At 47.1% G+C, this 13,245-nt stretch overlaps 2 protein-coding genes across 3 annotated transcripts in view; both read left to right on the forward strand.

Moving 5' to 3' along the window:
- LOC142153250 (zinc finger CCCH-type antiviral protein 1-like) overlaps nt 1-8,063 on the forward strand; it is a 28,323-nt gene extending 20,260 nt beyond the window's left edge. Inside the window, exons 10-13 of the mRNA XM_075210655.1 lie at nt 480-591; nt 3,984-4,114; nt 4,712-4,863; nt 5,277-8,063. Of these exons, the coding sequence (XP_075066756.1) occupies nt 480-591; nt 3,984-4,114; nt 4,712-4,863; nt 5,277-5,563 (682 nt within the window). The 3' untranslated portion in view covers nt 5,564-8,063. The remainder of the gene's footprint in view (nt 1-479; nt 592-3,983; nt 4,115-4,711; nt 4,864-5,276) is intronic.
- Nucleotides 8,064-12,072: 4,009 nt separating this feature from the next.
- The window catches only part of ETV6 (ETS variant transcription factor 6), a 28,754-nt gene continuing 27,581 nt past the window's right edge, over nt 12,073-13,245 (forward strand). For both annotated transcript variants that reach the window (XM_075210662.1, XM_075210663.1), the window contains exon 1: nt 12,073-12,403. In XM_075210662.1, coding sequence (XP_075066763.1) covers nt 12,377-12,403 — 27 coding nt within the window. In that variant the 5' untranslated portion in view covers nt 12,073-12,376. The remainder of the gene's footprint in view (nt 12,404-13,245) is intronic.

Below are 13,245 nucleotides of genomic sequence, written 5' to 3' on the forward strand. Positions count from 1 at the left end.
TATTAGTCAGATATACACCCAAACATGCAAACTTATTTTTTTTTAAATCAAAATATGAACTAAGCATCATACTTTCATTTCACTGCTAGATACTGTACATACAGATTTGGTTTTAGGTTTTTATTTTTTGTACTTTTGTAATTACAGTATTGGACAAAGCATGTTGCAAGTCAAGGGGTATAAATGCCTTTTATTTATATATTGCCTGCAGGGATAGTAGAGGCCAAATGATTATGTAAAATTGTTGAAAGCGTTGCCTGGAGTTTTTGGTGTATATCCAGACGGATGATTTATTTCTCTTTTTTTTTTTTTATATATTAAAGTGCCATAGTAGTTATTCCCCCAGATTTAACCAGACTAGAACTAGATTTACACATTCTACTAATAATCTAAAACGGGCGAGTTGCACTTCTTGGATACTCTGCTAGGTGGCGCCAACCTCCCATTTCACGTCCTGGAACTTTTTTTTTATTTCACAGCACGAAATCGACTGCCACCAATTCAACCCTGAAGGCACCAGTGTCACCACTGAGAACAGGGATCTACCCAATGGAATGGGACGCTGGGGCCATGCCGGACATAGGTCATAAGGTACAGGGAGTCTATGTTTTAAGGGAAATCCCTACGTAGGTTGCATTTGGGTTATATACACTCTACTGTGGGGTATCCAACAGTGCCTTAATGTGTGAAAACAAGTATTATCTTTTCATGCAGCCCTGTCCTCACTAACACATCACTCATCTCCTGATATACTCTGTGCTGCTGGGGACCCTGCTCCTTCCACTATATAACTCTGTCTGTGGCTTCCTGCTGCCTCCATTCCCCTCCTCACATCATGTCACTGCCCCTGTCACATACAGCCCTGTCCTCACTAACCCATCACTCATCTCCTGATATACTCTGTGCTGCTGGAGGACCCTGCTCCTTCCACTATATAACTGTCAGTCTGTGGCTTCCTGCTGCCTCCATTCCCCTCCTCACATCATGTCACTGCCCCTGTCACATGCAGCCCTGTCCTCACTAACACATCACTCATCTCCTGATATACTCTGTGCTGCTGGAGGACCCTGCTCTTTCCACTATATAACTCTCAGTCTGTGGCTTCCTGCTGCCTCCATTCCCCTCCTCACATCATGTCACTGCCCCTGTCACATGCAGCCCTGTCCTCACTAACCCATCACTCATCTCCTGATATACTCTGTGCTGCTGGGGACCCTGCTCCTTCCACTATATAACTCTCAGTCTGTGGCTTCCTGCTGCCTCCATTCCCCTCCTCACATCATGTCACTGCCCCTGCCACATGCAGCCCTGTCCTCACTAACACGTCACTCATCTCCTGATATACTCTGTGCTGCTGGGGGACCCTGCTCCTTCCACTATATAACTCTGTCTGTGGCTTCCTGCTGCCTCCATTCCCTCCTCACATCATGTCACTGCCCCTGTCACATGCAGCCCTGTCCTCACTAACCCATCACTCATCTCCTGATATACTCTGTGCTGCTGGGGACCCTGCTCCTTCCACTATATAACTCTCAGTCTGTGGCTTCCTGCTGCCTCCATTCCCTTCCTCACATCATGTCACTGCCCCTGTCACATACAGCCCTGTCCTCACTAACACATCACTCATCTCCTGATATACTCTGTGCTGCTGGGGCACCTGCTCCTTCCACTATATAACTCTCAGTCTGTGGCTTCCTGCTGCCTCCATTCCCTTCCTCACATCATGTCACTGCCCCTGTCACATGCAGCCCTGTCCTCACTAACACATCACTCATCTCCTGATATACTCTGTGCTGCTGGGGCACCTGCTCCTTCCACTATATAACTCTCAGTCTGTGGCTTCCTGCTGCCTCCATTCCTCTCCTCACATCATGTCACTGCCCCTGTCACATGCAGCCCTGTCCTCACTAACACATCACTCATCTCCTGATATACTCTGTGCTGCTGGGGCACCTGCTCCTTCCACTATATAACTCTCAGTCTGTGGCTTCCTGCTGCCTCCATTCCCCTCCTCACATCATGTCACTGCCCCTGCCACATGCAGCCCTGTCCTCACTAACACGTCACTCATCTCCTGATATACTCTGTGCTGCTGGGGGACCCTGCTCCTTCCACTATATAACTCTGTCTGTGGCTTCCTGCTGCCTCCATTCCTCTCCTCACATCATGTCACTGCCCCTGTCACATGCAGCCCTGTCCTCACTAACACGTCACTCATCTCCTGATATACTCTGTGCTGCTGGGGGACCCTGCTCCTTCCACTATATAACTCTGTCTGTGGCTTCCTGCTGCCTCCATTCCTCTCCTCACATCATGTCACTGCCCCTGCCACATGCAGCTCTGTCCTCACTGACACATCACTCATCTCCTGATATACTCTGTGCTGCTGGAGGACCCTGCTCCTTCCACTATATAACTCTCAGTCTGTGGCTTCCTGCTGCCTCCATTCCCGTCCTCACATCATGTCACTACCCCTGTCACATGCAGCCCTGTCCTCACTAACGCATCACCCATCTCCTGATATACTCTGTGCTGCTGGGGAACCTGCTCCTTCCACTGTATAACTCTCAGTCTGTGACTTCCTGCTGCCTCCATTCCCCTTCTCACATCATGTCACTGCCCCTGCCACATGCAGCTCTGTCCTCACTGACACATCACTCATCTCCTGATATACTCTGTGCTGCTGGAGGACCCTGCTCCTTCCACTATATAATTTTCAGTCTGTGGCTTCCTGCTGCCTCCATTCCCCTCCTCACATCATGTCACTGCCCCTGTCACATACAGCCCTGTCCTCACTAACACATCACTCATCTCCTGATATACTCTGTGCTGCTGGGGACCCTGCTCCTTCCACTATATAACTCTCAGTCTGTGACTTCCTGCTGCCTCCATTCCCCTCCTCACATCATGTCACTGCCCCTGTCACATGCAGCCCTGTCCTCACTAACACATCACTCATCTCCTGATATACTCTGTGCTGCTGGGGACCCTGCTCCTTCCACTATATAACTCTCAGTCTGTGGCTTCCTGCTGCCTCCATTCCCCTCCTCACATCATGTCACTGCCCCTGTCACATGCAGCCCTGTCCTCACTGACACATCACTCATCTCCTGATATACTCTGTGCTGCTGGGGCACCTGCTCCTTCCACTATATAACTCTCAGTCTGTGGCTTCCTGCTGCCTCCATTCCCTCCTCACATCATGTCACTGCCCCTGTCACATGCAGCCCTGTCCTCACTATCACATCACTCATCTCCTGATATACTCTGTGCTGCTGGGGACCCTGCTCCTTCCACTATATAACTCTCAGTCTGTGGCTTCCTGCTGCCTCCATTCCTCTCCTCACATCATGTCACTGCCTCTGTCACATACAGCCCTGTCTTTGTAACACAATCCCCCAGGTGGACAGGTACCACAAGATCCGCCCACTCCCCTCCTGAAATACTCTGTGTGTCTGTGACCAGTTGATGATCTGATTGGCTTAAAAACTGGGGCCATCCCGGTTGAACAAGAGATTTAGATTGAATACAATAAGGGGCTATGACTCTAGTCAGACTTCTCAATGAGCCATTACATGTACAGTGTATAATTATCATTACACTTCTAAGCTTTTCTCTGTGAATTACAGTCTGTTCATATTTTATTTTAGTTTGTGTTTGTATGTAACAGATAATATCCAATATAATATATGTATATAATGTCTGTGCAGCTTTAAAGGTCTATACAGTGGGGGCAGCCATTTTGTTTCTTATTTCAAAATGATGCAAGCCCTAAGGGAACCACAGTTCTCAAGAATGGAGCCTACCGTATGACTGCGTACCAGAGAGGTGACCGAGTTCATGAGGCGCTAGATCATAGTTAATTAATAGGTCACAAACATTGGTTCAGTCACAAAATGGCTGCCTCCACTGCATTCAAAATGGTGTCACTAATATAATTCTGTACAAGATCTAGACTAACTGGTGTTTTATATTCCACGTAGAAAGTTAACGTCTCGGAAACATCCGATGAGTTTAAACGCATCACCGATATGTTCATGAAGACGCTGTCCGGGCAGAAGGTGAAGACAATTTGGCGCATACAGAATCCGTCTCTCTGGCAGATCTATCAGTGGTAAGTCTGCTGAGGGACATGACGCGTTTCGTGTGTTTAATGTATATCCCGGCAGGGAGGAAGCGGGGCAGTGAGCTCAGTATATGCCTCACTTATGACTTCAATGAATCATAAGAGAGAGGACGTAAAACGGGGCTGTCTATATTACACGTGACACCTTTGTGCCTCTGCATGCGGCAAAATGCGTCGAGTTAAACTTATAGAGCAGTCCAGATCCTCCAAAACAACAGAACTGCTGCAAACATCAAGTTGCAGACTGGAAATAGTCGTCCTCCCGTTTTCCCTGCCCTAAATGTGTGCTCTTTATTACCCCTTGGCGCTTTGATGGAGCCCTAGGAGCACCTGCGCGAGCCAAGCCCCTCCAAAGACAGATCCGAGCTGCCCTTTGGCCGTTCTGCAATTTGTAAATGAGGTGCAGATTGGGACAGTTATGAAAACTATTCCGCAGGTGGTGTTGCCCATAGCAACCAGTGTCACATGCACTAAAATAATATACAAAACGACCTGTAGACTCTGGTTGCTATGGGATACAGCACCCTGTTACACCGTTACCTACAGATCCATTATTTATGAATTCTCCCCCAATGTCTCGTTTAGGCAAAAGGAACAGATGAAGAAAGCCAATCTGGGTAAGGAGGTGACGGAGCGCAGCCTGTTTCACGGTACAGACAGCAATTTTCTTGACGCCATCTGCAATCAGAACTTTGACTGGCGCATCTGCGGGACCCACGGCACTGTCTATGGCCAAGGTAGGTGCTCTGCATGTAAAGGACCCCACGGAGGGGGGGGGGGGATTTATGGAGAGAGAGAGATGCCCATAAGAGTGAAAATTGGGTGTATAGATAACTATTGGCGCCCTTCCTTATAATGTATATTGCAGAGAATGGCGCCTCTCCGTTCTTTTGTGACGTCACGTAGTCGATTTATGGACCAAATGATAGATGAACAATCTCTAGTTTTCTATTTATTGATACATTTCAATGAGTCTAATCGCAGCAGAGTTTGATTTGAATGTGGTTGTTTAGCTCCACCCCCTGTAATGACATCACTGAAAGAGCTCCCCAGCGGACATTGGAATAGGGTGTGCGCTGGGGCTGTTGTCATGTCTAGGAGCAGACTTTAAGCAAATCACTGTTGTAATGTCCACACGTTCTCCCCGCAGGAAGCTACTTTGCCAGAGACGCCTCCTACTCGCACAACTACGCCTTTCCTACCTCTAGCGGCAAAAGGACCATGTTCTTGGCTCGGGTGCTGGTGGGAGACTACGTGACAGGAGACTCCACCATGAAGCGCCCTCCGCAGAAACGCGTCGGTATCCAAAGCTACGACTCCTGCGTGGACAATGTCTACAACCCGTCCATCTTTGTGGTGTTCGAAAAGCTTCAGATCTACCCGGAGTACGTGCTGGAGTACGAGGAGGAGAAGAAGTCGGCCTGTGTTATCAGCTGAGAGTGACGCGGTTGTTGTGTAGTAAATTTACTAAGTCGCTCAGAGAAATGTGTGACTTCTAAAAGACATAAAAAAAAAAACCAATAAACAAAAAAACCCAAAGAGAGCACTCATAAGTGTAGTGCTACAAACACTAAGGGGTAGTGTAGAAAACAAAGTGGTGAAACCAAGCAGAAGCGGGGTAGATATAAACAGAACAGGGGGCCCTCCTACGCGTTTCGCCCTACGACACATTCTTTTTAAATAGTCCATGTATACATATATATGACGAGAAGAGGGAGTGGACTTTGGGCTTTTAAACCTCCCTCTTAATGATAGGTTGGTCTGTTAAAACAATTTGAATAAAAAGGCGGGGCTTAATCATCTATAGGGGGGAAGGAATTATCAATGCAGTCTCTCTTTACACTACAACTTATCTGATACATATTGATTGGAGGAACGCTCATTTAAGATTGGTTAACCTATTAAATAAAAAACTATCGAAAGGGTTAAATATATGTACTATAGAATACAATATATTTTCTCTTCTCTAGCTAAAAACATAAAAACAGACTAAGGTAATCTGTGGCCTAAGTAGGAGGCCTGGTTGCATAATGTTGTAATGATTGGGAGAGCAAATCAGACACATTTACACTACCAGTGGCCTCTTGTGATTTACTGCCGTGCACAGTCCTGGATTGTGAGCCTTTTGTCTCATTTCGGTGTCCAGCAATGTATACGGCCTCGTTCTATCGTAGCACAAAGTCCTGCGTGCACTGGAAAGCTTTTTTTTTTACTGTTACACTGTGATACTTTGTATCGTTTGGTAAGCAAACAATACAAAGTGATTGTGAAGTGACATAATTGGATAAGGAAAGTACAAGGATCAGGTGCAAAAATTAGAAACAGGAAGTAAATGTCATGAGAAAGTGATCATTTCAGTTAATGGACCGGAACCTGAGCTGTGTATGGCAGCATGCATGGGCTAACCTGCCTTTTCCCAGGTTCCTGCCGTCTATGTCCTAAATGGCGAGCCAGCCATACCTAGATATTATTATTATTTTAACACAATACACTGTAAGTAACGTTGGGCTTTTACAGGTGTTTTAACTAGAACAAACCACATTGCTGGAGCCTGAAGATGCGCAATCTTTAGCGCTTCAAGCCCCGCCCCTTCTACGCCTCTTAGACAGAGCATTCTGCAGCTCTGTCCTCCCCGTCACAGAACAATATAGCAGAACTCTGTTACACGACGCGGCCTCAGGAAAATCACATGACCCTCTTAAGAATCGGTTTGGAATTGTACTTGGCAAAAGAGGGCTCGAATGACTCCATTATTTAATGAATGTTTCCTGAATATATTGTTTAGGAAATTCTTTGTTTCCCCCAATACTTACAAAACCATCAAAAGTGATTGATATTTTGAGGGTGAAGCGCAGCTTTGAAATAAGATTTTTATTTTTAATTTAACTTCCCAAATAATTTCTTAAAATGACTTAATGATAGAAATCAACAATGACATTTTTAACATCTAGTGGTAATAAGGTTTAATTCACAAAACTGCGATTATCATACTATTAAGTACATCTTTACAAAGAAAAAACAAAAACACTTTTAGAGGAAAGTATGTGAATTTCTTTTAATGTATGTTTTGTACTGTACGTTTAGTTTTATATCATGCTAGCTGTTACAATGTTTCTCCTTATCAAACTATGAAAGGACTGTAGACCTCCGCTCCCTATTATAGAAAGAAACGACATAATTAGCGGTGGATATAACCTCTATAGTTTGTGCTAGTGTCAATCTTCCTGTTTATTTCATTAAATGTTTCCTTTTATCACTAGGCTGTGAGTTTAGCGCGTTCCCCCTATATAACTGACTTAGATGGTAGATGCTCCATTGAAGGTGAAATTATCATTAATCCTGCTTTCATTAATTAACAGTCTGTTGTTGTACCGGCAGAGTCTATATTATCTTACCATCACCAAATATATACAAACACCGCGCTCCCCGTTGTGAACTGGCCAAAACTGCTTCACAGAATACTAATCCCTACATTGCATGTAGTTGGAAAGGTGGAATCGGCTCCATTCTGCCTGAGGTGATCCCTACGTTTAATTTACTGGAGCCAGGAGTTTGTAGAAGTATTAGTTTTCCACAATCTATACATGGACATTGTATAGGGAGACAGATGTATATGTCCTTTATAGCCTGTCTAAAGCCAACAACTAGATGTATAATCCTAGTTAACATAAACTCACGGGAATATACAATTTGTAAACAGGATTTAAAATCTACACAAAACATGAAGAATCAGCGGAGATTTGAGAGAAGTGAGAACTTTTAGAATATACCAGCGGTGATTGCAGAGTATTGTCCACGTAACACGTATAAGTCTCCGGTCCCCACCATGTTACTGTCTCTCCCCCCGTTTCTGGGTTGTCCTGGACTCTCACAGTTACTGATAAGCATTGTTCACGATGATTGACTGTATCCTTTAATAAAGATAAATTGGTTACTATGTTGCACGTTATTTGTTGTTTGCATCACCAGCGGATTCTACGTTACTGGGCTCCTATTCCAGGGATACAGCGCCAACGCTGTCCCAAATTTTGCTCAGCAGCTTGACCAGCTGTTAGGGGCGTGAACCGTGTGCCCATCCTTTCTATAGTTGAGGTCTCCTCAACATGCGCTCCTCTCCATAATGGCGACATCCCCGGAGAGTATAAACACAAATCTGTGCCCGACCTACCACAAAATCATGGTCAGGTACAGAGCTACAGCGGGAGATTAGATGGTGCTGCAATGGGGTCATCCCACCAAGGAGTCAAGATCCCAACCCAGGCTCCACCCTGGACCAATCCAACAGGAGCTGCAGCCCATCTGTGCCACAGTAGAACACCCAATGGATGCCTGAATACACCCTTTTAAACCCCAATTGGTTCCCACAGCGGTGTGGTCCAGTTAAGACTTTGGACTGGGTACCCGTTATTGGAGCGTGGCACCTGATCGTACCCTCAAGTTACCAGTTTGCAGCAGGGCAGTAGCTCAGCTTGCTGTAGAATGAAGGGCACCCATTTGTTAGGTCGTAAAAGTTAACTCGTTAAGTCTCTGTTCCAACCCTCAGTTAACCAATCATCATTTATTTATATAGCGCCACTAATTCCGCAGCGCTGTACAGAGAACTCACATCAGTCCCTGCACAATTGGAGCTTACAGTCTAAATTCTCTAATATACACACACACACACAGACAGACAGAGAGGGAGACAGACAGACAGACCAGGGTCAATTTTGATAGCAGCCAATTAACCTACTAGTATGTTTTTTGGGGATTGTGGGAGGAAACCCACACAAACATACAAACTCCACACGGATAAGGCCATGGTCGGGAATTGAACTCATGACCCCAGTGCTGTGAGGCAGAAATGCTAACCACTGAGCCACCGTGCTGCCCATATGAGTGTCTTTTGAGTTTTTGAGTGGAGGTAGTCTCACAAAGTATTTAGCCAGTGGTTGGGCCAATTTCTCAGTTTACTTCTGGGTGACCGGATAACAGGATGTCTCGCTCTCTACCTCTCTCTCACACAGGATGTCTCGCTCTCTACCTCTCTCTCCCTCAGGGTATCTCACTCTCTTCCTCTTTCTCCCACAAGATGTCTCGCTCACTTCCTCTCTCCCCCAGGATGTGACACTCTCTTTCTCTCTCTCCCCCAGGATGTCTCGCTCTCTTCCTCTCTCTCTCCCAGGATGTCTCACTCTTCCTCTCTCTCACACAGGATATCTCGCTCTCTTCCTCTCTCTCCCACAGGATGTCTCGCTCTCTACCTCTCTCTCCGTCAGGGTATCTCACTCTCTTCCTCTTTCTCCCACAGGATGTCTCTCTCACTTCCTCTCTCCCCCAGGATGTGACACTCTCTTTCTCTCTCTCCCCCATGATGCCATGATGTCTCGCTCTCTTCCTCTCTCTCTCCCCAGGATGTCTCACTCTTCCTCTCTCTCCCACAGGATGTCTCGCTCTCTTCCTCTCTCTCCCCAGGATGTCTCACTCTTCCTCTCTCTCACACAGGATGTCTCACTCTTCCTCTCTCTCTCCCACAGGATGTCTCGCTCTCTTCCTCTCTCTCCCCAGGATGTCTCACTCTTCCTCTCTCTCACACAGGATGTGACACTCTCTTTCTCTCTCCGTCAGGGTATCTCACTCTCTTCCTCTTTCTCCCACAAGATGTCTCGCTCACTTCCTCTCTCCCCCAGGATGTGACACTCTCTTTCTCTCTCTCCCCCAGGATGTCTCGCTCTCTTCCTCTCTCCCCAGGATGTCTCACTCTTCCTCTCTCTCACACAGGATGTCTCGCTCTCTTCCTCTCTCTCCCACAGGATGTCTCGCTCTCTACCTCTCTCCCTCAGGGTATCTCACTCTCTTCCTCTCTCTCCCACAGGATGTCTCGCTCTCTACCTCTCTCTCCCTCAGGGTATCTCACTCTCTTCCTCTCTCTCCCACAGGATGTCTCGCTCTCTACCTCTCTCTCCGTCAGGGTATCTCACTCTCTTCCTCTTTCTCCCACAAGATGTCTCGCTCACTTCCTCTCTCCCCCAGGATGTGACACTCTCTTTCTCTCTCTCCCCCATGATGCCAGGATGTCTCGCTCTCTTCCTCTCTCTCTCCCCAGGATGTCTCACTCTTCCTCTCTCTCCCACAGGATGTCTCGCTCTCTTCCTCTCTCTCCCCAGGATGTCTCACTCTTCCTCTCTCTCACACAGGATGTCTCGCTCTCTTCCTCTCTCTCCCCAGGATGTCTCACTCTTCCTCTCTCTCCCACAGGATGTCTCGCTCTCTACCTCTCTCTCCCTCAGGGTATCTCACTCTCTTCCTCTCTCTCCCACAGGATGTCTCGCTCTCTACCTCTCTCTCCGTCAGGGTATCTCACTCTCTTCCTCTTTCTCCCACAGGATGTCTCGCTCACTTCCTCTCTCCCCCAGGATGTGACACTCTCTTTCTCTCTCTCCCACAGGATGTCTCGCTCTCTACCTCTCTCTCCCTCAGGGTATCTCACTCTCTTCCTCTCTCTCCCACAGGATGTCTCACTCTTTCTCTCTCTCCCTCAGGATATCTCACTCTCTTCCTCTCTCTCACACAGGATGTCTCATTCTCTTCCTCTCTCTCCCTCAGGGTATCTCACTCTCTTCCTCTTTCTCCCACAGGATGTCTCGCTCACTTCCTCTCTCCCTCAGGATGTGACACTCTCTTCCTCTCTCTCCCCAGGATGTCTCACTCTCTTCCTCTCTCTCTCCCACAGGATATCTCGCTCTCTTCCTCTCTCACACCGGATGTCGCACTCTCTTCCTCTCTCTCCCACAGGATGTCTCGCTCTCTTCCTCTCTCTCTTACACTGGAAGTTGCACTCTCCCCAGTACCACATTCCGTATAAGGCCTTGTACCCAGGAGCACTGATAAGACGTTTGTAGTGCGTGGCGCTTCGGGTGATTTCATTGTACCCTTTGGCTCTGAGCTTCGAACCATCGCTGTCCCCATGTGTCCCTGCATAGAGGGAGTGTGCGCCAACAATATCCTAATTGTAAAGTTCTGCTGAATATGCCGGTGCTATATAAATATAAATAAATGTTAATAAATAACAAATAAATAAGGGTTGAGCTAACCCAAATTTCCTGTTTCTTTCTCCACCTTCTACTAGTTTATTATTTATTTTACAACACACCTAACCCTCTATTTTCCTCCATGCTCCTGTGCCCTGCCCCTACCTGTCTTCCTCCCCCCCTCCTCGGTTTTGGCAGCATATCTCCCCCCTATCCCCTCCTCCTCTCACCCCCTCCTCCTTCTTCCTCATTTCCCAGCTCTCTCTCTCTGCAACATGAGCTGACATTTCCGGGTAGATCTTCTTAAAGGGACCGCTCTGCTTTGTCTCAGTCTCCTATACCTGGCCCCTGTGTAAGTCTCTGTTACCTCTGCCCCTCCCAAATAATAGCAGGTTCCTCCCCCCGAAACCCCCCATGGCACGGCAGGGGTTAAACCCCCCGTGTCCAGGCGATAAAAACCCGTCACAGCCCATTGTTCCTACAACACATTGTTATTGTTCAACTTGCAACATTGTATCATCTGCTGATGTTACTCATCCAGGCGCGTTCCTGGGAGATCGAGGGCGCGTTATACACACGGCAGACAAACCCCCGTCTTTATAGGAACTGACAGCTTTATGTAATCATTATATAATATTATGGAGCCCCCACTTCCACGGCTTGTAGATAAGGGTTAATTAAAGAAGGCAGATAAACTAGTAAAAGAATAGGAGATTGAAGAGCTTGCACTCTACTACATTCCTCTAATGTGTCCACCCCCCCCCCCCTTTTATTAACCCCCCCCCCCCCTCTATCTGTCCCTCCCCCTTTCTCATGAACCCCCAATTACCTCCAAAGCTCACTTCCAGCATCCCCCACCCATGGCTCACCCCCCCCCCATTCTTCCAAAATGCCCCCTCCCCCTGTGGGCACTTCCCTGTCTGTGTTTCCTGGTGTGGGTGTCTCTTTAAGAGGCTGAGCTGAGTGCTGGGAATACACGTCAGTTTCAGGACTTGCACTGAGATCAATGAGAGAGGAAGGGGGAGACTCACTTCTGCCTCCACTTCTCTCTTCCAGGAAGGAAACCAGAAATCCCAAAACACCAGGAACCCCACTGCCCTGCACCCCTCAGGGGGGGCTCCGAGCCTTGCACCCCTGGAATACAATGTGCTAACTTCTGGGAGACAGGGGGGGGCCGATGGGACCCAGGGTCTGCCCCCCCTAACCGCAGCAGAGAGAGGGGCTATCCTTGTGGCTGGCAATGTCTTCTGCACAGTTTTGCATTAAGGTGAGTGTGTGGGCACAGCAGGGGGCACCTCTCTCCTCCCTGGCAGGAGGGGGCAGAGCTCTTACTAGAGGGAATTGTTATCTGAGAAGAGAGAAACAAAACAAACATTTGTTATTTACAGAGAACGGGGTTGTATTGATACATGAAACAGGGGCAACAAAACAAAAGTTTTGTTTATTTTTATGACAAGATGAATTTGAGTTTGTGGGGGAAACTGCACAAGTCGCAGAATTCTGTGTTCTATGGACATGTGGCTGAGTTATAGGAAGGGTTTGCTGCAAGCATTGTGAAACTACCACAAGTAACATGGCAAGCGTTGGATAGACACAGGGGATAGGCCATGGATTGCCCAATTGCTCATTCCTTTCTGCAGGTTTATTATTTTATATTGGACTTTATTTACACCAAAACATTAACTGAAACACAGAGGTATCTGCCTGATCTCAAGAGCTGACAATCTATGTATTGTTTTCAAAGCTTAGGGTCCTTACTTTGGCTGTGGACATGCACCTGACCTGTATCAACTGTTTTATTTTCAGGGGGGGGTTATAGTTTGTAAGTGTTTGCTTTTGCAACCCAGAAATTGGTTAATTCTCCATGTGTGATGCTCCGATCACAGTCTGATATGTTAAATGCCATCTGACAGAGCGAATTTAATATTCCACGTACATTAAAAAATATATTTAGCTTCCTGCTGGTCCTAAGAAGAATTTTCAATTTCCTGGGAAAATATAGTGTAATTTTGTTTCTTACCCCCCCTGCTGGGCACAGATTCCTGGTTTAAAAGGTGATCAGGAACCTGTGGACTGGGTGTTGTCTTTACCTGGGTATCGTAAACACAG

The sequence above is a fragment of the Mixophyes fleayi genome, chromosome 4 (assembly GCF_038048845.1).
Source record: "Mixophyes fleayi isolate aMixFle1 chromosome 4, aMixFle1.hap1, whole genome shotgun sequence".
NCBI classification, from domain to species: Eukaryota; Metazoa; Chordata; class Amphibia; order Anura; family Limnodynastidae; genus Mixophyes; species Mixophyes fleayi.